This window comes from Plutella xylostella, chromosome 23 (assembly GCF_932276165.1).
Source record: "Plutella xylostella chromosome 23, ilPluXylo3.1, whole genome shotgun sequence".
In the NCBI taxonomy this organism is placed as follows: domain Eukaryota; kingdom Metazoa; phylum Arthropoda; class Insecta; order Lepidoptera; family Plutellidae; genus Plutella; species Plutella xylostella.
The window spans coordinates 3,365,225-3,392,103 of NC_064003.1; the positions used below are offsets into that span (position 1 = coordinate 3,365,225).

The window sequence follows — 26,879 nt, forward strand, 5'->3', positions numbered from 1 at the left end:
TTGTGGCAGTAAGTATTTAGGTTAGTAAAATTACCCACTAACATGGAGGACGACTGTATGAAACGCATATTGAGTGGCCATTGTTAGTTACATGTTGTACAGAAGTTTGGGACATAGACTTTACAAGGAATGGAGACGTGGAAGTGACAAAGGGCTGAATGACATACTGAGTTAGTATTAACACGAAGAATGTCTGTATTAGGTACACCGGAGCCATAGTTAAGTTCAGGTTAGTTTTTTGATTTGATCTCATGGTCACTGTGCCCTTCCACCTGCACTCAGGAAGATGCTCCAGGCCAACCAACGCTTCATTTTATGTTGTGTTTATAACTACTGTTTTGTACCCTAGTAATCATGGGCGAGTTATAGGTTACTACTACCTACAGTAAAGAGCAGTAAAGAAAACCATGCATTTTTTTGCAAATGCAAGGTCTTCCCATGTTATAATAATATACAATTATACACCATGGGTCTTCCCAAATCGCTTTGCGAAAATTGCAAAATGCGATTTGGGAAAACGTTTATTTGTAGGACAGGTCTATAAGTTTGTGATGCCTACAATATCTCGGGTTCCATCCAAATGATTGGATCCATTTATTCGAATCACGCGCATGTATTCGTTCCAACATACCGTAAGACGAATAAGGCGACAATAAACGGCAGCAAACGATATTATTAACCACACAAGTTCAGTCACAGGACGACGCACCAACAGGGAATCAGAAACGCGCCCGGAATTTTCCTTAAAAAAACAAAACAAGCGCGCGCAAATTTTCTTTTTCAGTCAAACAGGAGTTTCATTAACCAGCCAGTTATTATTAAAACCATAAACAATAAAAATCTAGAACACTTTCTAAAATTAATTCTAAATTAATAACGTTGCTCCAAAAGCCATCGCTTGTTTAAAGGCTAATCGATGCAGAAAGGTAGTGTTTGCCTCGTTAGAATTTATGTAACATTATTATAATTTGCTCCGCTGCCGGAGCCGTGTTTGAACGTGCGATTTAGTTTTATCACAACTTTGGAGTGTTGCATACATAACACATGTTCATGGTGTTGTTGATAATTATATTTCCGCGGTAGTTGTGTGAAGATGGACCGGTACAGTGTAACTCGACGTTCTAAGCGCAACAAAACATTGGGTGGTTTGTTTGCGAGGTGGAAAAAAAAGTGCATTCCTGGATTTTTCTCGAAATCAACCTGGGTGAGGACTGCTGGATATGACTTGGATACGGTAAGTACCTTGCTTGTGTATAAGTACTGTATGTAGTCTTAGACTAGTCTAACAAATTTAAGGTCCTAATTAATCCTTACTAATATTATAAATGCGAAAGTAACTGTGTCTGTCCGTCTGTAGTCTGTTACCTTTTCAAGCCAAAACTACTGAACGGATTTGAATGACATTTGGTATACATATGATCTAGACCCTGAGAAAGAACATAGGCTACTTTTTATCCCGGAATTCCCACGGGAAAACTTTTTAAGGCGAAGCGAAGCTCGCGGGGACAGCTAGTTAAAAATATTTTTTAGGCATAGTTATTTAGTTTTAATTAATTTGCGAACACTGTGGTATAGAATGTTTATTAATTCTTAGAATAGTCCTATCGGTATCATCTAATCGATATGGGGTATCGGTTATGAATATTGTTATCTTTACTACTTATATCAAACTACCTACCTTTATCGGTACTTAACATATTAATTAGTAAAGTACTTGTACCTATCAAACTATCTTCAATATCTTCGTACCTACCTTCCTGAATAATTACCTTGACTGTCACCTAGAATAACACTTGTATAAATAAAAAAACGTCACAAACGATGTATACTAGATTAATTATTTATTAAGTTTTACTAATTAAATTTTAATTTGGTAAGTAAATATTTTGTGCTGCGTACGACTCACATGACTGTAAACTTGGCAGTCTGTGGGTTGCCGATTCAAGTTAGCTGAAGGTTTCAGTTTTCAGTCTAACAAGCACCTAGTGTCATTGTACGAACACAAAATAAAGAGAACGTGATTTGAAATAGGTACCTACTAAAGCTTTTCGAATAATTAGTTTTAATTATTTTTCTACATTCGAACATAAAAGCACAGTAGCACACCCATAAACAATAAACATACCTACCAACCGTGAGAGGGCAGTTTACATTAGTTACTTTTAGTTGATTCTTTGTAATTAGAATCTATATAGATTCTAGATCCATACAAATATTCCTAACAATCGGGGGCGCAAGTATTCATAATCATGTTCCATCTATTCTATGATGTAACAAGATGGAGTGTGTCTACCACCTGTAACAAACAGTTTATCAGCTATAAATCTAAGTATTTTTATATAATACCTAGATCTAGGTAACATCAACGCCTAGTTTAGTCTAGTCGAGTCACGGATGCGCTCATGCAGAGTTAGGTCACATATTACTAAATAGTATTAGGTAAGACTAAGTCTTTCCAATTATTAGTTATCGATTGAGGAACCGAGAGAGAGACAGTAAGAGCGGGGCCTCCTAATACAGATATTTTTTACTTAATAGGAGTGCCCCAACAATGTTTTGTTATACCTAGTCTAAGTTCCCGAAAATAAATATTTTGTATTTTTTGTATTTGAGTAAACTGTTAAGGCCCTAGTAAACAATGGCCTGTGATGGGCCACATTTTGCAAGACTTGCTGGTATTGGTATGCCTATTCCGTCTATGCCGTCAGTGTCAGAAATTACAAAGAATGATAATGTAGTCCTAATAAACTTTTGCGCTTCGGAACTTGTTTCTGTTGCAAAGTTGGTCGAACTCCTTCTTAATACTCGTACACGTAACACATACTTCCTAGTAGCTACCTATACGATAGTATTTTAATTTACTTTGATACTTCAAAGCAAGGAACCTAAATACTTCTCTAACTTCAAAGCATTAAAGGGACTTAAAATGATTGTCAAGAGTGTCAACAAACTGCTTGCAGTTATTGTCGCAACTTTTTGTTCCCTATAAATTCCATTTCCAAATAAATATCTAATAGCCGCCGCTGCACCGTCAGAATTTTCACATTTATAAAACTTTCTTCGGGTGCTGCACGCCCTACTTATTCTGAAATTAAAAGTACAAGTATAATAAAATGGCTAACATAATTATATTCAAATGAGTACGTAAGTATACTTACTCATTAGAATGCGAGTACAACAAAAAAGATTAAACGAAAGTGTCGAAAAGTTATATTAAGTATAACGTTTATTATTCAATGCATACCTTACCTACTTGGCTTTCACCATTAGGTACCTCACATGGTAACGTACCGAATGCCTAGCGCATCTAGGGCTTGTGCATACTACCTATCTACATACTTAGTACATAGGAATAACAACCAAAGATAGGAAACATTATCAAATTGATAAGAATTTGAATTTCCGACAATTTTGATGAGGGTATTATCAAATATTACCCAGTCATTATTATTATGTACTAAGTATACATGTTTACATACTGTATGTACAAGTACTTTCGTTATACATCTCTTGAAATTTTGCATAGGTACTATGATTACTATACTTACCACTTTGTATAACACTTTTAAGTCCATGCATTTTGCGGTGTAACCTACGTAGTTAAGCAAATCAGGAATTATATCAAGATAGGTGCGTTATTATAATCAAATATAATATTAATATTTATGTATAAGTATCTAACCACTAGTACTATTTCTACTGTCCTTAATATTCAAATTGAGGCCGTCATCACCACAGAGTGTGGTAACCTCAAGTTGACATAATATCCCACGGGGATTACTTAGTTATTATAATAAAGTGTGTTATAACTGTTATACCAGTGTTTAGCGATTCAAATATAGTCCGTAATTAATTAGGCAGTATTTTTAGTGATGTGATGGGGTGACTGAACGTAGCGCCTTTGTCTTTATTCTATAACCCTAATTTGAAATACTTAATAATATAGTAAGTACTTACATAATAATATTATGTATGTATAATCTATAATATGCATAATCATATTTATATCAAGAACTGAGAATCACCGGCATTATATCCGGATCCGGATATAGCTATATCCGGAAGTAACGAAAGTTTCAATCTAACTAATCTCCTTAGAATGTCGATGACAAATAGGTAGTAGAAGCTATAGACTAGGGTTCGTAATAATATACTTAGTGCCAATTTCTCCATAGTCGGTTATCTAACCGACAGGGATTGATTTATTAATTATACGTCATCTCCATATAAAATTCATGACAGATGTGTCAAAAGTCAACCACTACTCCCTGGTTATATATGCTCTAACCGACTATGGAGAAATTGGCACTTAGCCAGATAGATTTGCGTCAGTCGCTGATTGCCCAGGGTATGCCGGACCTACCTATTCAGGTTGTAATAAAGAAGGATTTTTTCATGCAATTAATTGCACACAATTTAACTAAATGTTGATAATCTACCAAACTTGTGGGCACTTGGTAAAAATGAACATGAACAAAGAAATGAACACCCTTAATGCTCGATTAAAACATCCAGCTCCTTTTCAAGTTAAAACTAATAAATTTGTACATTACTCCCGGGCAATGAATAGGTTCCACTCACAAAATGGCGACACCAAACGGCCCTATTTATTTAAAGATTTAATATAAAATTGGAACCAAATATTATTATTTTTTAGTTGGTAATATCCTAAGGCCTTTAATGTTGCAGTAGATCATCATCTTCATTATCATGATGATGATGACAATGATAATGTTGCAGTAGACGTCATTAAGGGTCGGCAATAGGGAATCGAGGGTTGGCATTGTCATAGAATTATGTAGTAAATGATGCTCTACAGCCTTGAAAAAAATCACACAGGTAGCCGAAGAGTCTAGCTAGGTGCTGAGTGATTCGAATTCAAGTAAATGATTATGGATAACTGTAAATAAAATTCAGAATATGACGAAAAACCAGAAAATCACACTCCCGTATTGTAACAACTGTGTCGTAATTATTAAGAATTTTCATATGATTTTTATCATATTATAAAGTTAAAGGCTTGGACTAGGCGCTAAATACCTTGTTTTTTAATAAACACACACTTATTTTGTGTAAATTAATCCCAAACTTGAGCAATTTTTTTCCCTCAAATCTTCATACAAATATCTATGGCGGCTTTCTGTGTTATAAAATCATAAACACAAGTGACGTTTGACTCAGTTGGCCGCTGGCCTCCAAAGAAGGGTCACGTCGGTTTAGGCAGCACTGACAGCTCGCGATCTTATCGTGTACAGATACAAAATCACTGCACATTGGTTGTCATTGAACTTTTTCAACTTTTATGACACCAACATAATTTGATTTGAAATTGAGGAAGCATAATTCTTCCAGTATATTCAATACATTAAATTAAATTAGATAGTGTGCAATATTCTCGTGACATTACAGTCTCGTAAAGGTCTGATGAGGAGCAGGAATATAGCGAATAGATCTAAGTGATGACAATACGCACGAACATTAGGTTAGGGATCAAAAATACAGTCTCTTGCTGCTGGTTGAGGTATGGTCTCGTGAGGATCTGATGAGGGCAGTAACACGGTGGTGGCTCAATTTTATTTCAAAGATGTTAATAGCTAAAAGCATCGAGTTTAGGCTATTAAGTATGTTTTTCAGAGAGAGAGAAAGAGATTTTATTTTTCCTCTGGATGTGTTAGGTTTACTGGGTTTACTAAGTTCATTCTGTTAATGGCATCAAGTTGTTGTCAACCTTATTTTATCATTAATTCATGTCATTGCGCCACAATACTTTGACTTTCATATTCATTTGAACATAACAAACAGACCATACACCCTATTAAGCTATAACTTGTGATACATATTAGGAAATTTTATCTAATTTCATATTTTGATGCAATTTTGTAGAATTTTAAATGGGTTCCGCTCATCTGGCATAATCTTTATTGACCAAAACTCATTTCGCATAACTCGTATGGTCTAAACTTTTTTGGCCGAACCATTACTTTGCCAAGACTTATGTGGCATAAGGCTCGTTTCGTCTAAAACTCTTTAGGCACAATCTTTAAACACCTAAGTTTCGTTTGCTCAAATTTATGTTCGTCTATACCTATGTATAATCTTGTTTCTCCTAATGTTATCTAAATAAATAATATATTAAGTATGTAGTAAATGTACAAATTGTGGTATTTTTCTCCTACATCCCGAAAATCACGATATTGTATGATCAAAAAATCGAAAGTTAACACGTTCACGGACAATTGATGGTTGGAAAATATTTTGATATGACACCTAAAAATCCCATACATTTTATCGTTCCGCCTTGAAACGTATTGCCGTATCTCAACATATTTTATTTACGTAATGTGACAGTTACGGCCTTAGACGGTATCGTCTACAAGCGGTCCGCCACATCATGCATATCCAACAATGTGTATAGTGACAACTACGGCTACAGGCGGCAGCCGCCACTTTTTTTCAAGGACCGAATCATTTTCAAATAGGTTTGGACGTTTTTCAGATACAAAGTTCCACTTTTAGCATGCTATTTACAATAAATAAAGCTGATATAGTAAGATTAAACAAAGGGGTTCATCGAGAAAAGCTAAAATTTTCTAGTTCCTCATTACAGTTATATCTTCGCTTTTCTATGTTCCATTTAAGTAATTATAGTATTTGAATCGAATAGGTAGGTATCCTATATGCAAAACAGTATAATATTTATCGATTTATTATTAATTTACCTCGTAATTTGCCAAAAAATTACCAGACTACCACCCGTTCTACACAACATTTCCGCGACGCGCGCGCCGTGACACTAACTTCTGGAAGGTTATTTTTATTTGTAACGGTTACGGCGACAGGCGGTATGTCACTATAAAGTTCACTTATGTATGTGCAAAAGTAACCCCGACAAGTTCTTTGTTATGACACCTAGAAACAAATGAATTAGCACAATACGACACTAAATCATGCATCTCCTGTTAAGAATACGGAAATGATACGGCTGTTGACGGTTCGTCCGTTTCAATCAATAGAAGTTGGACGGCCACAGGCGCGTAGTCATATTACAAGGATACTTAATTACGGCCCTCGACGGATTGTCCGTGAACGTGTTAACGACCAATATAATTATTACAAACCCCATGAGATCGAAACCTAAAAATAGGTGCGACGACGAGCAAAGCGAGGAGGAGCGTGTTAGGAGCACATGTTCATCAAAACCACAGCGGAGCGCAGCCAAGCGGATCGGAGCGTTTTCCAAACAGCGGAAACAATACAAGGCACCAGTTTGCGCTATGTAGGGAGACACTCCGTCAAAGTTAAAGCCAAACGAATATTATTACTTTGTATAAACCTATGCCATAGCATTATTAGGCTATTCATGATTTGGTCATACCATTATTAGGCTAAACAATGTTATGCGAAATAACTTTTTACTAAACGAGATTTATGCCATACGATTTTCGGCGTAACGAGACTTTGACCAAACGTTACTATGCAATACAAGATTAGGTAAAAAAATCTTATGCCAAAAAAGGTAGAACCATTTTAAATATCTTCTACGTGTAAACGACGTTTCTACAAAAAATTGGATTTTCAGGCGCAATAGCCCCTAGTGGGGCTAATGCCTCTTTCACTAGTTTTGTGTGCTTGGAAGAGCTTTTTACAAGTTTAAGTAGATATAATGTATAGAATTACTATTAACGTAGCTAATTATTAGCTTGTAAACTAAATACTGCGCTTAGTTAAGGAGAATTAGTTGATCAAAAATTTTCGGGGCTATGTCGCCTACACACCCTAATTTCTTGTAGTGGCATTTACCCCATCCAAGATTCCAGGGGTGCTCAACATTTTATTTATGATTACTTTATTGGACTTAAAAAAGTATAAATACTTACACGACAAATACAAATAAAGTATAAAAGCATACAAGGGCATATTTTTTATAATTTGCAATCAAACCACAACTTTAAATTAGTAAGTATACAATTTTTAGAGTCTGACGGAATTTAATTCATTACAAAACTATTAAGAGTTTTATAAACAAGTGGGATCATTCAGTTAATATGACTGTTTTTTTATTTATTATTTATTAAATATGATTATTTTCTATATACCGATTTAACAACCTTATAATGTCGACACATTATTCAAATTATTTACGTTTTAGTTGGATTACCAATCTAAGAATGTTAATTCTGATACGCTGTTAAATGTTCTTCAATATTGCAGAAGGCGTCATTAACCTAGTATTTTTCGTTTAGGAGTAATTTGGTGCTAATGTCTCTGGAACTTTTTCATTGCTCATGAGTGTATAAAATACATTTATCATAACATAAAATGTTTAGAACCTATGGGAATGGGGCTATTGCGCCGCAATAGAGGCAATAACCCCATCAGCCCAGAGGCATTTACCCCAAAAAAAAAGCTAAACCTATAAATTTTTAATTGCATAGTGTATTATTTATTATTAGGCTTAAGTTATTATATGCAGTAATTGTACATTTTTAGTAAATAATTATATAATAAAGATGTATTGTATTATCGTCCAGAATAGAGGTTTGAAACAAATTTTATTTAAAAAAAAAAAAAAAAAAAAAAAATTGCATATTGTGTCCGAATCTTACGTTATTTCAATAAAATAATCAAAACAATATGTAAAGCAACAAAACAATAACAGTATTTACAGTTAGGAAACATAGATTCTTTTAAACAAACACACATTTGGAACGATTCAAAAAAACGTGTCAGGAAACCGGAGGTGGCCAAAAGAGGTGAAAAAATTAAAATGGCAAATTATTTAAGAAAATTGCCCCGGATACGACATCTATTAGTCAGTGGTAAAAGTTTGAGTTACAAAGATAGATAGCAGATGACTCCAGTAGTTCTAAAGTATGAGGTTCGGATGATAAATGGATTTGAGGCATTAGCCCCGTAGGCGACTTGGCCCCGGTTGACCTTAAATAAAAATAAATTCGAAACGTAAAATTGTCAATGACGGAATTTCTTCTATAGACAGTAGCCACAAAAAAAAACAAACGATAGATGGCGTGATTTGAAGATAAAGATACATTTATTCGACACATAGACAGCAACAACAGAAAAAATACAGATTTAAAGAAAAGAAACACATACTTATACAAAACAACAAAGAAAAAAAAGGATACACATCAAAATAACTGGAAAAAATATAAGCCCCAATTTACTTGTGTGGGACAGTACCATAATATTTTTTTTGGGGTACTCCCCATCTATGCGAAATATCAGCTTGATATCTTTAAGGTGAAGTGCGGTAATTGCAACTATCCGGTAATTGCAACTAACTTCAATAACTCCCTCTAGAGTTACTTCATTGTAAAACGACAGACTAAAATCAATTTTACATAATAAAAGTTCTACCCAAAAATGTGGATGGCGTTGATAGCTCAAGAATTGTGGGAGTTATAAAGCTTTTTGTCATCGGCTATTTTGAGTCTGCTGGAGTCGGATGGACATGGTGTGCATTTTTATTTTATGAAATAGTTTTTAGTGGTTCCTCGCAAGGTTTTTCCAAAAAAAAGTAAAAACTAATAACGGTAAGTCATTTTGTATGTATTTGTTTTATTCTAACACGATTGTTTTCCGAGTTTTCTGTGTAGTTACATTTACCAGACAAAAAATGAAAAGTCTGGTAAATGCAACTATTTTGCAGTTTTTAGGGTGGTTACAATTAGCTGCCAATTTTTGTATGAAATTGGAAAAAGCCAGTGATGGGGCGGTGAACATGAATATATCGATACAATCACTAATAATATAACACACAAATAAGAATAAAAGGCTGAATACCAAATTTTAAACATATCTGTTAAGCATACATTTTTTTAGAAAACCTGCAAAATTCCACCCGGCATCCTGCCTGCGGTAAATTCCGAAAACTTTCCAAAAAAATTGTAAAAAGGCTGTTTGATTAAACATAAGTAAAATATTTAATGTTGATTAATAAAAATATAGCTATTAATTTTTATCCCCGAGTTTTATTCTGCTACCATGGTCTTCTTGGCTTGTCGATGGCAGACACTACATGACTGTCGATAAAATTACGATAAAGTTCCCATCACTATTTTTGAGAAATTAGTTGCAATTACCAGACCCACGGCTAAACAGTAGTTTCATGCAAAATTGGTCGTAGTTACAAGGAGATAAGTGTCACAATCCTATGAATATTCTCTTAGTCTTTGTGTTTCAAATACACAATATACACCACACATAGAAAAATATGGAGATAAAACGATTAGTTGCAATTACCCGCCAGGAGGGGTATTTGCAACTATTTCTGCCTTTGCCGGAACTTTTGGCAATAGCTCTTTATTCTTCAGAGTTTTTCTTTGTCATGATAGTAGAATAAAATCTACATAAAATTTTGACTTTGGCATGATTTTACAGTAATACTATTTCCTTATATATAAAGAATTATCAGATGATGAAGTTACGACTTCAATATTTTTAGTTGCAATTACCGCACTTCACCTTACCCGTTTCTGAGAAAAAGGGCGGTGACAGACAGTCAGTCAGACAGACGGACAACAAAGAGATCCTACAACGGTTGCTTTTTTTCTTTTGACGTTCGAAACCCTAAAATTATACCCTGTGATACTTTCCATTAACATTGGGACTTGTTTTCATGTTTTTAGCGTACAGTCGGGTTTTTCGTTTGTTTATAATTGTATTTTTTTATTTGTAACTTTTTAGTTGTTTTTATTTTATGAAATTTTACGTCAGTAGTTCATGATCATTATTTATTTCAATAATTTTGGTGTTGTTATTTAAATACCTTCAATATGCATATTTTTGTAATGCGAAAATCAAGCCCTTTCATTTGATACCTTACACGGCAAAGTTGAATTATTATTTTTTCGATCATCACGTTATGTCCTCTAGAGGGCGCTATGTACATTTTAATGGAACGTCACATAGCCTATAACCATCGCGCCATCAATACGCTTCTAACAATACCTCATACATCAAAATCTATCAAGCCGTTTAGGCTACAGGAGGGAACAAAGAAACAGACAAACATACATACATACAATCAAAAAACATTACCCTCCTCCTTCGGCAGTCGGGTAAAAAGGAGTAAGACAGGGGGTCATTCTGAACTTTTGCTCTACGAGTTTTGGAAATTAACAAAAAAAAACCTTTTTCATAGAAACTTTGTTGGATGGGATGGGATGGGACTTTTTGCCATGGAAAACGAATATTTTTTTTCGCGAATTTGCAAATCGCGTAGAACGAAAGTTGTTCAGAATGACCCCTTGAGTTATCCCCTTTTGGCTTAGTATAGCCCTTTTGCGACACTATGTATTTACTTTGCTTTGTCGTCGGGGTTCAGTTAGCTGGAGGATGCCCGAAACTTATTATCTACACTTTAATACTTGTAGTTACCTTTCTACAAGTAAATACCACATTTGTTTGAGAAAGCTAATCGGTTTCCGAGTATAGAGTAAAGTGGCACCCCTATTAATTTCTACTCTTTCCTGGTGCCTGCCAGTGTAAGTAAGAATTATACTTACTTACCCTAAAATCACCCAAAATGTACTTGAACATAATTGTCAATAAAGTTGGCGAGTAAAAGTTTATCGACCCACTGTGCAAACTTACATGTGTGCGTGTCACTTGCGTGTGCTGTGTGAAGAGCATTGAAAACCCAAAATTGGCGCGGCACGTCACCCTGTACGGGCCCTTAAGCTAGCCTTGCTTTTCTCAATGGAACCTTTTCATTGCCCGTGAGTGTATGTATGTCAATCACTTTACTGCATCTCTCTAATATTAGAGATATGCACCGAGTGTAGGTATATACCTACACTCGGTGCTTTCCGATCGTGCGTTCACACCAAATTGCCGCAACCAGTAATTAAAAAGTTGCCGGCTTTTCCACTCGAGGTCACCACAAGTAAATCTTAATTAATGTATCTTTGAAATCTAGTTCAACATTATCTCGAATCAATATTCGCTGCATGAGGCAAGTTGCAGTACTTTGTAGGTACCTAGGTACATTGGCTAAAAGTATTAGCAATTTTAGACCTTAGGCAAGGGATAAATAAGACTAAGCGAGATCAGAGATGATTGCATATTACTTGACTGTTTATGTTACGACAGCGTGCTGTATACAAGCCTATAGGTAGGGTCACCATGCGAGAGTCTTCGTCTGGATTTGTTTTCAGAGCTTCATGTTAAAAAATCAGAATAACTGAAACCTATTCATTAAGTTAGCACCTTTATTAATCTTTAATATAACAAAAACTTATGAGTATTTATAAAAAAATGTGCCTATACATATATTTACAGGTTCCGCTCTTCTGTTGCACCCCACCCAAAGGTACCCATAATGCTGGCTGCATTTCCCCGTTGTATGGCCAGGGATAACCTTTGAGTGATGTTCATTAAGTTGGTTTGTTTGCTCGTATATTTTTTTCTCTCATTTATAATTAAAATTCGGCTAAGCTGGAGTCTAACAACACAAACAGGACTTAAAAATAACGCTTCCTTCTCTATTTATGATTAAATTTTGCATCTACTAGACACATGTATGGGCTATTTTCATAGTCATCTACAAAAATAATATAAAAGGAAACAGGATCAAAATGAGTCCCAATAAAAGCACAAATCATGGTCACAACACACGGCAAGTCACCGGCTTGTAATAGTTACAGGGCGGTCGCAAGGTTTAGTCCCCGGCGCTAGTCGAAAGGGAAAGGTGTTGAGACTAGACTGTCTCTGTTTGATCTGTGAACTTGTTGTTCTGTGATAATTTCATATTGTGTGATGACCCTAGTGTTGTGTTAAAGTTGAAAAATGTGATAAAGTTCTGTAAAGTTTACGGTACAGTAGGGTTGTCGGCTAAGACTAACAATGCGGACGTTACATGGTTCTTAATTCGTGTGTTGTAAGAGCTATATTTGATAGCAAGTGAAACATTTAGGTTGTCTTCCACTGTTTACTAGGTATATCAAGTATTTTACTGAAATATGAATTTAAAATAGATTAGATATAAATGTAACTACTCACGGAACAGTTGCACAAATAAAATTTGTTTTCCTGAAAATAATATTAACATTTCGCTAGTCTAGCCATCGAACAGGACTTTGTACTTATTTACTTACTTACTTATTCTTATGGATACATCCCAGAACACCATCTGATTACGTATAAGTATCTAAATATCTCTGTAAACAGAAAAATGATTTTCATTTCACTTTTTTTTATTTGAAGTTTAAAGTAAACCCTTCGTAAATGAAGAAAAGCACCTAGGCAACTTACTACAAATGCACACGTTAAGCATGTAACATAACTACTTACCCATTTATACAGCATAAAACTAAGACCCAAGTGTAGAACTGAAAATTGAACGACAATAAGGACTCAAAATGCCCCAGATTTTCTTCAAGAAGGTGATGGTGGTGCAGGATCGATCCGAGGTGAGCGACTTTCACTTCTAACTCAAATTATGGTCACACTACTCAGCCTACCGGTCTAACTCAAGTTTTGCTAACTTTACGACTACGAATAAAGTACGATACATGTTTGTTAAGGTGTAGAGAAAGCCGAAATGTTATGTAACTTCACGTTATTATCGACAGTATTGGTGGCACTGACAGGTGTCAATTGTCTGACAGTTAAGATTAATTAAACAATAAAGTTATTAACAAAGCAATAAGCAACCCACGTGGTTCATCGTAGAATTAAATATAGTAACATTTGATTAAGGTGGGTGTTTGTCTATTAATATTAGATGGATTTTCGATAAAATCCCTGAGCCTTAGAAGTGGTTTGTACTAAACTCACGAGCAACGAAAAAGTTCCACTTACAAAATGTCGACACCAATAATGACCACATATTTTTAAGCAATTGATTAAAATATTTACGTTTTTAGTTGGTAATATTCTTAAATGTACTTCAATGTTGCTGAGGGCTTTTCCGTTTAGGACTGATGACATTAGGCGGGTAGCCGGTAGTGGTTGGATGAGGAAGGCCGAGGACCGAGTGTTGTGGCGCTCCTTGGGAGAGGCCAGCAGTGAATGATTATTGGCTGATGATGATGATGATGACTTTCCGTTTAGGAGTTATCTGGTGCTATTGTCACTGCAACTTTTTCATTGCTCGTAAGTGTAGTTTTACTCATTGTGCATGCTATAGTGCGTCACTTTAAACTATTTCTACTGTCGTTCTGTCCCTTTTCATTTGTTAAGCACCCGTAAATAAACTAATTCCTTTAGGTCTTAATTTAGGTTCTTCATGATTCATTTTTCTTGGATCAGTCATCTGTCGTTATTTATAACTTCAAACGTTTCCATTAAGTACTAAAATAATAAGCTATTTTTAATGTTAATAATTTATCAGTTTGGTTTTAATATTGAAATAAAACAACGTAGGTAGTTATAACTATAAATTCATAAACTTTTATATATTAGCTGTGTCTCATTCAGTAGATACATAATATGTACTTACTTACATATTATAAATGAAAGCATTAACCATAAAAAAAAATATAAGCTTTAGTACCTAGATGATAAAAACGACAGGTGTTGTTATAGAGAGATAAAACTACAGGATCCCCGTACCTAGAAGGCAAACTAATCTCAAAAAGGAAGTTGTTTAATACCAGTTTTGATTATAAATTCTCATGGTATCCATAGTCAGGAAGGCTTACAGTCAACCAGTTTAACGCAACGTGGAGTTTCTAGGGAGATACGCTATGTACCATCATACCATGCCATAGCAAAGGTAGTTTATAGATCCAGTAGGTAATCTTTAGAACTCGTGTACTTACCTATATATTTTTCAATGTCTTACTTATCTATAGTTTCGCTTTGGATCAAATCAAATCGGTCCAAGATCAAAACATAATCCTGAGACGCAGAACTCAGCTGATAAGTCCCGAAGTTCCAATATAAAAAACCGCAAAACAAAAATATTGTACAATCTACAATAGACACATCAACTCCAATAAAAAGAGAAATCGTCGCATCTCCCAAGTGACTTGTCATTGTCAATCTCAACGGCACGTAGTGACCTCTACTGACCTCAAGACGAAATTACGGAAGTTGCGTAATAAATATGTCAACTTTTATTTTTTATGGTCATCGGTTAATTGAACTGTTAGAATTATTGCAGGACGGGATACATAATAAAATTATATTATAGGAAGGTTAGAGTAAAGTGCCTGATGTTTTGTTGATAGCAAACGTACTTTGCTGTTAACTGCTACACCTACTTTTGTATATCTCATACCGTATCGTATACCGTATGCATCTATGCATGGATTGCATTATAACTAATATTATAAATGCCTATTACTGCCTCTGTGGTCTAGTGGTAGAAGCTTCATGACCCAGAGGTCCCGGGTTCGATTCCCGGGTGGGACCATCAATTTGTGTTTCTAAATTGTGGTTCTAAGTTTGGTTAGGACATAGAAGGCTGATCACCTGATGTCTGAAACGATCCATGCTAATATAAGAGAGTGCTCCTGTGTACTGCGCACACACTGATCACTTTAATCTACTCCTGCGTAGATGGCTGATCTCAAATGAGATTGGCCGCCGTGGTCGAAATTCGGCTAGGAGGACATTATCTATTGGTCATTTGTAAGTACCTATAGAATGAGCATCTCGACTTGAGCAAGGCGTTAGGGCCTTCGGGAAGTTCACAGATAAAATGACACCCTTTATGTAACAATTTTCCCTAATTTTGATTTGTAATGACGATGTCGTCAGTCACGCACTTAACCAGTGATTGCTTTTCACTGTCTTTCACTTTTTGGCGGTTCGCCTTTTTAATGTTGTACAGTTTCAAACTTTGTTGTCGCCCTATTGTTGTACGGAACAATAATGTACTATACATTGTATGTACTTATACTTGCCATTGTAATACATTGCCGAGTTTTAGTGGTATGAAACCTTCTTACATCTTACCACAAAATATGAAGTTTATTAAAGGTCACAATTAAATAATAAAAATCAGCCTTTTATAAAATATTACACAAATTACCATTTGTATAGATTATATTTAGTTACGGCCTGTTTCAAAATGTCTGGATAATGGAGATTGTAGACTTATGATTCAGTAATGTAGCCATCTATGTATTTCCGTATAATAATATATTCTCTACTTAAGTATTATGGTTACTGTATTATTCACCCAATTAAGTTTTTCGGTGATATGAAGGTGATAGCACTGATAGCAGTACCTAGGTACATCAGTAGTTTGTGGCTAGGAGTCCGCCACAGTTTCATTGCATAGGTTAGTGATAACTAAGCAAATTATTCCACCACACATAGGTAATGTTTGATCATTTGTGAGAATCAAATCTGAAGGAAGTTTTACATTGTTTCATAAACTGATAGTCGTTTTTGATAGGCGAAATTACGAAAATACCTAATAAAGTACCTAAAAGGGTAATTAAATTAGTAGGTATTACTGAAACCTAAATTACGCAAGGATAACATATATGTAATAACTTAAAATAATAATAATTTTAACGGATCATTATTATTAAGTATTATAAACTTGTTATAAACACAACATGACTGTCAGGTTCAAATAAAGGTGAAATTGCACTTTCACTGTGAAGAGTACCTGTCTATTGTTTTGTTCCTAATTTTAACACTCGCAATGTCGGAATGTTGTGGAGTAGCAAGCTACTAGATAGGATAGATTAGATAGGACTTAGGACTCATATTAGGTTCCAAAATATCCGCAGTACCTACCACGCCTTGTACGCTGAAAATTATTGACGTATAAATAAATCTCTTTTTTGTTTCGTATATGACCTTACACAGGCGGTAGTGGATGGATGAGGAAAGTCGATGACAGCGTTTTTTGACAGCGGACAGTGACAGAGGACTTTGTCCAGCAGAAGACGACTACTGGTGGCGATAATGATGATGATGATTCATTTAAATAAAGCTGTGCAAAGATAAAAGTAACACTAATATCATAATTGTCCATTTAATTTGGACATTGTGGACTATCTTCCTATCGCGAGCTGTGTTAATTGGGATTTCGTAAATTCAAAGATTTTAAAGAACTACTAAAAATTACCATAGTAAAATTTATACATTTACAATGTTAAAAAAATACCTTTACACCGAGGGTCTGGAGAAAGGCTGGGCGTCACCCTACGCGCTAGATTGATTACCTAACCACCCGTGCTAGTGTTAAGTGTTAGCCTCTACAAGACTAGATACCTAACCAGTCTAGGGTAACTCGGAAGCACTGAGTCTAGATCGTAAACCCGACACAATAGGTCTCTAATCACATGTTATTATGGCGTGTCTGACTATCTTTCCTGCAGAGTTTCCCATGTTGCTGGTTTATTATGTGTAGTTAACATTTTTATTTTACTTACATTATTAGGTCGCTTTCTGTAATCTTAATCTTATGTAGGAGACAACTTCATTTCTGGTTAGTTAAGATTGTCTTTGTTAACATATCTTTTAAGAAATACACTTAGCTACCAATAGTTAAGTAGTGAGTTGTATTAAACTGTAGTACCTAGGTACTTAAAGATAAATAATAAATAAATAATTCAATTAAGTATCCATCATACTTTTAAGTTTTTATAAATACATGCAGCATTTTTTGAGAATCTCGTTTTTACCTAAATGCAAATATTAGTGAAATCCATCGTCTATTTTATTCTTAGGTACTTAAATACCAACTCCTCAATGCAATACATGTATATTCTCAAGACTGAAGTCCTTTGTGTGTTTCTATTTTTATGTGAGAAGGATCGGTAAATATTTCGTAATCTGAGAATTGTGTAATGGCGCGTGCCTTCAAAACAGATTGAAAATACAAATTACCTTCTTTGCAATACTTAACTTTGCAACGTTCGAGAGAAAATACTAACGTATACCTAAAAGATCATAATAGGTAATTATATGAAACACATTTTAATCCATTATGAAGTATGCTGAGTTAAAAACAACACACATGCATAGGATACATAGGAGGTATGCTAGAAGAGACACATTAAAAAGCATGCAATATAATTAAAGCAATGGTAAACTTAATTAAGATCTATTTGACGGCTCGATAATGAGGTTATTATGAAAAAGTTAGATTGAATTTATTTAGTTTTTCTCCATGTATCACTAACAGACAACATTTTCTAACTTCGCATTGTATGATGTCGTAATCATTATAATAGCATGCTATGTTATAAGGAATCATTAGGTACCACTTTTCTTTAATTGGGTATTTGATTTCATTATAAAAGTTTACTGTTAATGAGGATTTAATTAAACGTAGGTGTAATGTACAGTGTGAGAGTGAGAACCTTTGTTAAATGCCTGCTAGGAAAATAGTGAAAGTAAAAAAAATATCCACTTTTGGTAAATAAAATTATTATTTTCTGTATCTATCGCTAATGTTAGATTTAAGTAAAAAATATTCCCTCTGAGACTACCATGCATACAACTATGAAATATGTTTAAAAACTATAAAAACCATTCTCTTATCTTATAGGTATGTACTTATTGTTGGTTCTGCCTTTTTCATCAAATTTTATAGTAGGTATATGTCTATATCTAAGTAAGCTATCGAGGCTGCGTGATGTTTAATCTTTTACAATACAGCAATTGCTCGGCACACTTGTTCATCTGACTGTCATGATCAATTGATGAGTATTTTACTGTTATTTTATTTAATAGATATATAGTACCTCATAGTGGAGGGCGGGTGATGCAGCAGAATAGTTAAGGCACCGAGAGTCCCGGGTTCTGTTCCCGACAAGGGCTGATATTTGTTCTGGGTCACCACTGTGTCTGAAGAACGGATGTAGTATTATATCGTAGATTATTAATTCATAAATAAATTAAAATTATTGTAAGTATAAGTAGTTGATATCGTTACTTACCTTGTGCTGTATGGTTTTATAACAATTAAATTACGACCAATTTGCTATGATTATTATACCGTCCTACATAATTAAATAATACCGAAATGGTCAACAAATGTGCACAGGTTATAAACATAGACCTGAATCTAGAACAAAGGTGTCCTGTGACATTTGCGTGGCCTAACTTCTTGCGCAATATTGTAAAATGTCAACGTGCACATTTCACATTTGCACGTGTGTTGTTTAGGTACTCTAAACTAGGCATTATTTCTGTAAATAGGTTAGGTCCAATATACGACTAATACCACACTTTTGAACTTGAGATACCCGAATAGTGACCCAGTAAATTGTAAGATCCATATACACTGCCGGGCAATGAAAAAGTTCCACTCACAAAATTCCGACAACAAATGACCACAATTTTTTTAAAGATTTCATTTAAATTTGGAACAAAATATTACCGACTTTAGTTGGTAATATCCTGATGCTCTGTTTAATGTACTTAAATGTTGCAGAAGACGGCATTAAGCTAGCCTTTTCTGATTAAAAGTAATTTGGTGCTTTTCTCAGTGGAACCTTTTCATTGCCCGTGAGTGTATATTATTTTGTCCTCCACTATTGCTACCTGTTATAGTCACCATCAACTCAGGCTTTACATCTGAATAAGTACTGAAAAACAAAGAAATACTTACTATTCATCGTGTAAACCAAACATGCTAAGTATCGATATTGCTTATAATTATGCAGTGGTGTTGTTATAAATACAGGGTGATATTATATCAGTGACTTTCCCGTATAGCTGTTATTTTTTCGCGATTGCGGCGTGTTGGTATCTGGCAAGGAAAATGGCTCGGTATTCACTCAGGACCCATTAACTGGAACTTCAGCCATAAAATTTCAACCTGTACCTATTGTCCTAAGCGTTGTATCCGTCACTAGTCACTACTTACACCATGCTAGAACAGGTGCAGACACCGACTCAAGCTAGTTATTACGTACGATAAGGCGAGGTGAATGGTGATTGGTGTTTGACACGGAACCAGCGGTGCCCTTTGGCTACTCGGCGCATAGCATATAGCCCGTAGGTAAAGGTGCTAGGCGCGTGCGTTGGGTTACTATGAAAACGCCATTTTGAGAACCGCAATCGGGTCAATATTCCTTGCGTAAAACTAGCGATCATGATAAGCAAAGAAAGCCGAAGCTATTGCAACGGAGCGTGTTTTGAAACTATACAAGGCCAGAACGCAGAGGTTGGGACTGCTCGCGTATATTTTCAAATTAAAATGGTGCTATGATTTACTTGAAAGTATACAAGGCCATTACGCACTAATCGCGTATATTTTCAAGTAAGTTGGGCCAAAATTATGGCTTGAAAATATACTGCAGCAGTTACCACTGCGTACTAATCGTGTATATTTTCAAGTGCCAAGCGGCAATGCGACCACTTGAAACTATACTTGATTAGTTACCAGGTAGCCCTTTTGAATTGTTGCTCTCTCTTTCTTTTATGCGAAATAGTAGTAAGTCTTTTGCTTTCTAAACATTGCTTCATCATTCCGCACTTGGCATTGTTTTCATAACGTGTTTTTTGTTTACACCGTACAGTTAAAAAGTAAATTGATTAAATTAAACTGAAGAACTGTTGTAAATAGTGAAAATGATGTCAGAAGAGAAGTAGAATAATTCATAAAAGACAATTACGGTGACAAAACTCGATGACAAATATGTCTGTAGTTCAATAGGGTAATACCTAATACTACACTCACGAGCAATGAATAAATCCAAGTAGCAAAAAGTCAACACCAAATGACCCCTATTTTTAAAACATTTTATTTAGAATTTGATCAAAATTTACGTTTTTAGTTGGTTATAATAAAATTTTGATGCGCTGTTAAATGTGCTTTAATTTGCCGTCGGCGTCATTAAGCTAGTCTTTTCCATTCAGGAGCTATCGTCTATTACTCTTAATTTCATATAAATAATAAGATATTAGTATTCTTACTTGCAAGCATGATTGCTATAAATATCAATTTATGAATCAAATTAGAGCTTGTTCATCTTTATTTATTAACATTCTATAGGTATGACAGGCAGAACAAGTAAATTTTAGTCATGTACATTTACCATTTAAATTATATGCGACAAGTACGCCAATCAAGCAATGTGCGTAATAGCAATGTATATTTTCAAGAACGATTCAGTAAATCCCAACTTGAAAGTATACGCGATTAGTACGCACAAATCGTGTATATTTTCAAGTAAAATATTTATTTTTTTCACTTGAAACTATACAGTGCTAGTACACTATGGGTGCGTTCTGGCCTTGTATAGTTTCAAAACACGCTGCAACGGACAGATATCAGATACAAATTTTAATGTGAACTTAGCTAAGTAGCATTGCTTGTCTGAAAACATCTGTCAGATATACCTACAAGTTATGATTGTAGATTGCTAACGTGCGTATAAATAAGGACCCGTTTCACAATATCTGGATAATGGCTGCCTGCGGGATAAAATGCATGTTGTCTCTATCTGTTGTATCTGTACACTCTGTACTTAATTATGTTTAAGACAGTGACAGCATGTCTTTTATCCTACAGGTAGCCATTATCCAAACATTGCGAAAGAGGCCCTAAATGTTTCTACACTGATAACTCGTTGAGTTTTCATCGTATTCGCGTAGTGGCCCAGTCCAGTCGCCACCAAGGCCTTGTTCCACTAACAGCCTCTTAGTTCAGACCTCTCTCATCTGACAGTTGCGGCTGGCCGTTTATGGATGAATCTACGCCTTCACAGGCGCTGCAAGCAGACAAGCAAAACTATAAATTACTCACCTAATTCAAACCATTTTGGGATTCCATTATTGCGTTTGAAAGCTTTTATGGATTGATTAATTACTGTACGATTGAATTAGCGCCTTTACTTTAACATTTTATTTATGAATAAACCGGCGATAACAACCTACACGTTTGTAGAATACACTCAAATGCAATGAAAAAGTTCCAGTTACGTAGCACCAAAATTAATTGCCGTCTGCAATATTGGAGTACATTTTTAAAAGCTCATCAGTATATTACCATAAAATAAAACTTGGGTGGAACTTTTTCATTGCTCGCAAGTGTAATAGGATAGGTAAAAAAGAGAATGGCCAAATCTGACCCGTTTTGCAGCCACTAACAAAACCTATTTCTAAAAATTTAAAAAAAAATCTAAACCACTTTTAAAAACGATACTTAGCTTGAGGGTAATATCTACATAGTACAGTATAAAGACGTGATCTTTCAGCACCTATATCTTCGTTCTCCCATGCCTCATAATAATAAGGTTTACACCAGGATACTGTAGTCATGGGCTACACATCAGTATAATGTTTCATCAATGGCTTCTCTGAGAGAAGATTTGGCCATTCTCCTTTACTAAAGGTACTTATGCAATATACATATTTGAAACGTCATAAATAAACTAACTATCCATACAAAAATAATAATGGCTCAGCATTGTCATGATTATTAATTTCTGTAATAATAATTAATTGATTACTTAAAGAAAACGATTCTATGTTTTGTTAACAGTATTGTGTAAGCAACGGTATAACCACAACAAAAATAATACACGCTACTTGCCGGTATACTTGGATTAGCACATATTTACCTCCCATACATACTGCAACTCAGCTATTTTATATGGAAATATTAGTTACGACGTAGAAACTAGCGCCTCTGTATATTGACGTCGGGTTTAAATAACTATCCAAACAACAGACAGTCTCTTTACTATCGCCGTCGATTCATGACGTTCTTTATTTAAAGTTTTTAAACTTCTGGAACGTTGGTGTAAAAAATAGTTACTTGCTGGTAAAATTCGAATACGTTATTATTATTTGGAGTGCAAACAATACATTAGAATAAAAACTCTTTCGTGTGCTGTTTTGTGTTTTATAAAGTGGTCTGACTGGATTGGCGGGTGAAGAAAGTTGTTGGCAAACTTTATTCTCAGTTCATGTAAGTTTGACCTTAAAGTTTTGCAGTTTTTTTTATAAGAACACTCCACTACAATTTAATGCACTTTAGTTCCTCGGCTGGTTTCACATTACATATATACAATATTCCTATGTATCCTATGCACTCCAAGGTTAATAAGCGTCTCTAGCCCTAAAAAAAAAACACGCACTCACGCCTTGTACTAATGTACACTCTAGCCCTAGTTACAAATAAATAGACACATGCTTATACTAAGTTACACATAAATATACAGATACATACATGGATATTCTCGTTCAGGAGAATGTGTGATATGAAATTGCAATAAGAATTTTTGATCGGGTTGTGTCACACTTCCAAGGAAAACTGCAAATTCAGAAATTTCACAATAGTAAAAGACCTTGTTTGATACGAATAATTTAAAAAACAAAATACAGGTTTTATGAAACTTGATAACAAATCAGACACCGATAACAGGATATTTTCAATGGTTTCTACTTTAAATGTTGAATTACAAAATTTCCTCGTCCACCCTGTTCATTAGGGTATAACTGTATTCCACTGACAGATACACTTTGCTTAGCTATAATACCGCATTCAACTTCTATCACTCCTCTTTTGCGTCGAGGGATAAAAATAATTTTATATTTGAGAGGAATCGGGACGCGATAATGTTGACTTTAAAATGTTACAGAAAATGACTCGTAAATTAAATAATTACAAGCAAGGTTGTGGTTTGGTTACAATACAAGAATTAAAAGTTATTATTTTAATTAAATTACAGTGCAATATGCTGTGCAGTAGTTAATACAACCAAGAGGTGTATTCAAATGAAATCTAGGTTACAAAATATGTATAATTATCTAGTTTATGATAGGTATTTTATTCTTTATTGTTCATCTTGTTGATTCTTCTGTACAGAATGCTAGAAATCCAATATTATGAAGGAGATAACATTGGATATTATTATGGATGATATATCTAGAAATAAATGTTTAATAATGCTGTGAGATAGAGAAAAAACCTCCAAAAGGAGTGAAACAAACCTGAAAAAGTATAATAATAATTATTATTGTATAAGACATGTTTTTTTAGTTTATTATGAAACTAATACTCGTGGTGGAATGGTGGTGTATGAACATTTTTATCGATCAGAATTTATTTCACATATACATACAAGTAATGATTTTCGTACTGCACTTCTCATGAGGTTTATGTACCTACGGCTGGGTACACAACATCCGATTATATACTTAATTTCAAACGATTAAAGTATGAGAACAATTTACATATCCACTTCCGGTGCAATGGCTCACCTTCTTGTAGATTATTATAATGTTTAACCTTCCATAGGTCATTAATAGGTAGCTTATAATGTTATAATAGTTATAATCTTGTACAAAGAAGGCAGATTCCCTTAGATTAACAATAAATGCACAACATTGAGTATCAGGACAAAGGAAACGTCTCGTCAAATACCACCCCAATTTTACCGCTGAGCTCTTTTTTTATTATTTTGGTTAGCAGATTTGTCATCTTATTCATTGATACAATGGTTTAGGCTGAATTTAAAACGATTTGACAGTACCTAAACAAAATTAGGACAAATGAGAACAGTTTTCTTAACTTTTTTATATTAGACCATCTTGTTCCTATATTGTTAATCTAAGCAGACTCCTCATTGTAGACCGCCTCGGTGGTTAGTGACCGCAAGTGTGTCAGGTCTCAACGGGACCTCGCAACCTGTTCCATTCTACATTATGAATCTACTCTATGGTTTACTAATCATAGACGAGCTAGAAGAGGTTAAGCATCTAGTAAGGCTTGCTATTGAATGCAACATCTGTAGGTACTTTGTAAAATATAGCAAGAACCCTATGACAGTCATTATGTAGGTTTTGAAGGAACAATGAACTTTTTTCACCATGAATAAGAATCTGTCACGGACTCTTTCTATATTTAAAAAATACTAAATACTAAATCTGTACTGCCAGTCTGCCATAGATGTCAGGAGTGGAAAGTAAAACCGTCAAAACGATTTCCAATGTTGCAGCGCAGACTGGTCAACTTAGAGTCTGCCCTAAATAGTACCCGTACGCCATACTCTGGGGATAAAACCACCAGTCCCCAGATGTCGGCACCTCTTTCGGGGTTCAACCAGAGTGCTTCACCTGAACAGCACCAGCAGCCAGCAGACAGTGTCCTACCAACTGACACTCAGCTACATCAGCTGCCATCTGCCTGCCCCCCTGATGAGATTCAGCCACCTACTACAACCTGCAACAACGAGCCCGCCGTCGCGACGAGTAGTGTCCTACTAACTGACACTCAGCTGCCACCAGCCTGCACTCTTCATGTGAACGAGCCAGCTAGTACAGCCTGCAACGACGAGCCAGCTACTACAGTCTGCAACGACGAGCCAGCCGTCCCGACGAGCAGCCCGTCACCGTGCGATCGGTCCGAGATTGCCCTGTCTTCAACACCGAGTACCTGCCTGCTTCGAGAAGCTCCTTATGAGACAATTGTCTTCTCAGATAAGCTAGGTAGCAAAATGGGTCACATGTTAAATGACTATCTTAAACAAAAAGTCATTAATATATGTATGCCAGGGGCTTCTTATAACCAAATTGTAGATAGAATTTTGTCAGGACAATACAGTGCAAACACTACATTAGTATTGTTAATTGGAAACAGCTTAGATGTGACAGAAAATGACTTAATAAGATGCTATGACGCCCTTTCTACCATGGAAATCAAGAAAACGATAATCTGTGCTTTTCCCTATTCCGCTTCACGGTCTCATAAGCAGAACACTCAGATACATGAGTTAAATATGTTGATATTTAACATGACATTTGGTCATAGGGAACAGATGATGTATTTCGATACAAATAAATTTATTCACAATTTTATTTTGACCAAGAGTACATTATTTGTACCTAAGTTTTATAAGCGACAGATAGCTAAATTGTTAGCTTACAATATTTATGACCCTGTTATAAGTAGTATAACAGAAGTAGGACCAACTGATACGATAGTTAGTAGTAATACTAATGTAAATTTAAACTGCCATGCACGACAAGAGATGAGCAACTGAGAGTTGTACACCAGAACATTCAGGGGCTTTCTCGCAAACTTCTAATGCTAGAGTTATTTTTAGAACAATACGACATAGACATAATTTGTATTACTGAGCATCACCTTAAAAATGATGACATGAATTTTAATGTAAAAAATTACAATGTTATTAGCTCATTTAATAGGAAATCGTTAGACAAAGGAGGATCATTAATATTTGTAAAGAAAAATTTAAAATGTAAGGATAGGAAAGATATTGTAAAATTATCGGTCGAAAGAATAGCTGAACTAGCTTGTGTTGAGATGGACAAGTATATAATTTTAAGCGTGTACAGGCCCCCCTCTTCTGACTATAAAGTATTTGAGAAAGTGATGGAGGATAGTCTTACCATCTTATCTAAGAGCTCAAAACAAGTGGTCGTGGTGGGAGATTTTAATATTGATTTATTAGTTGAGACTTCTATGAAATGTTGTATAATTAATTTGTTCAAGTCATATAATTTAAGTAATGTCTTCCTGGAACCTACCAGAATTACTCCCACCTCAGCCACTTGTATTGACAATATTTACTGTAATTGTGATTTTACTAATCATTCTGTAATCAATTGTTTACCATCCGACCACAGTGGGCAAATTATTACGTTTCCTTGTACTTTTGAACGTAAGTCAGCCACTTTCAAGTTCAGACCAGTAACATCATACAGAATTGATAAGTTTAAATCTCGATTGAACAGTAAACTTGGCTACTGTAGAAGCTCTGAAAGAAATCCCAATGATGCCTTTAAGGAAATATTTCAAGGTTTGTCTCAAGAATTTGAAAACGTGTTCACTAAGAAAGAAGTAGATGTTAATTGTAAACTAAGTCTTAATGACTGGGCAACATCGGGAATTTATAAGAGCAGACGTAAATTATATGATCTCTATGAACAGCGTACATTTACTCATGACGATAACTTTAGAGATT

The 26,879-nt window shown here is 35.0% G+C and overlaps 1 protein-coding gene across 2 annotated transcripts in view; it reads left to right on the plus strand.

Moving 5' to 3' along the window:
- Positions 1-1,051: 1,051 nt before the first annotated feature.
- LOC105383533 overlaps positions 1,052-26,879 on the plus strand; it is a 66,182-nt gene continuing 40,354 nt past the window's right edge. The window contains exon 1 of one of the 2 annotated variants that reach the window (XM_011553594.3): positions 1,052-1,234. In XM_011553594.3, the coding sequence (XP_011551896.3) occupies positions 1,094-1,234 (141 nt within the window). In that variant the 5' untranslated portion in view covers positions 1,052-1,093. Of the gene's footprint in view, positions 1,235-22,630; positions 22,859-26,879 lie in introns of those variants that run through there. The other variant, XM_038113253.2, reaches the window with a different exon arrangement.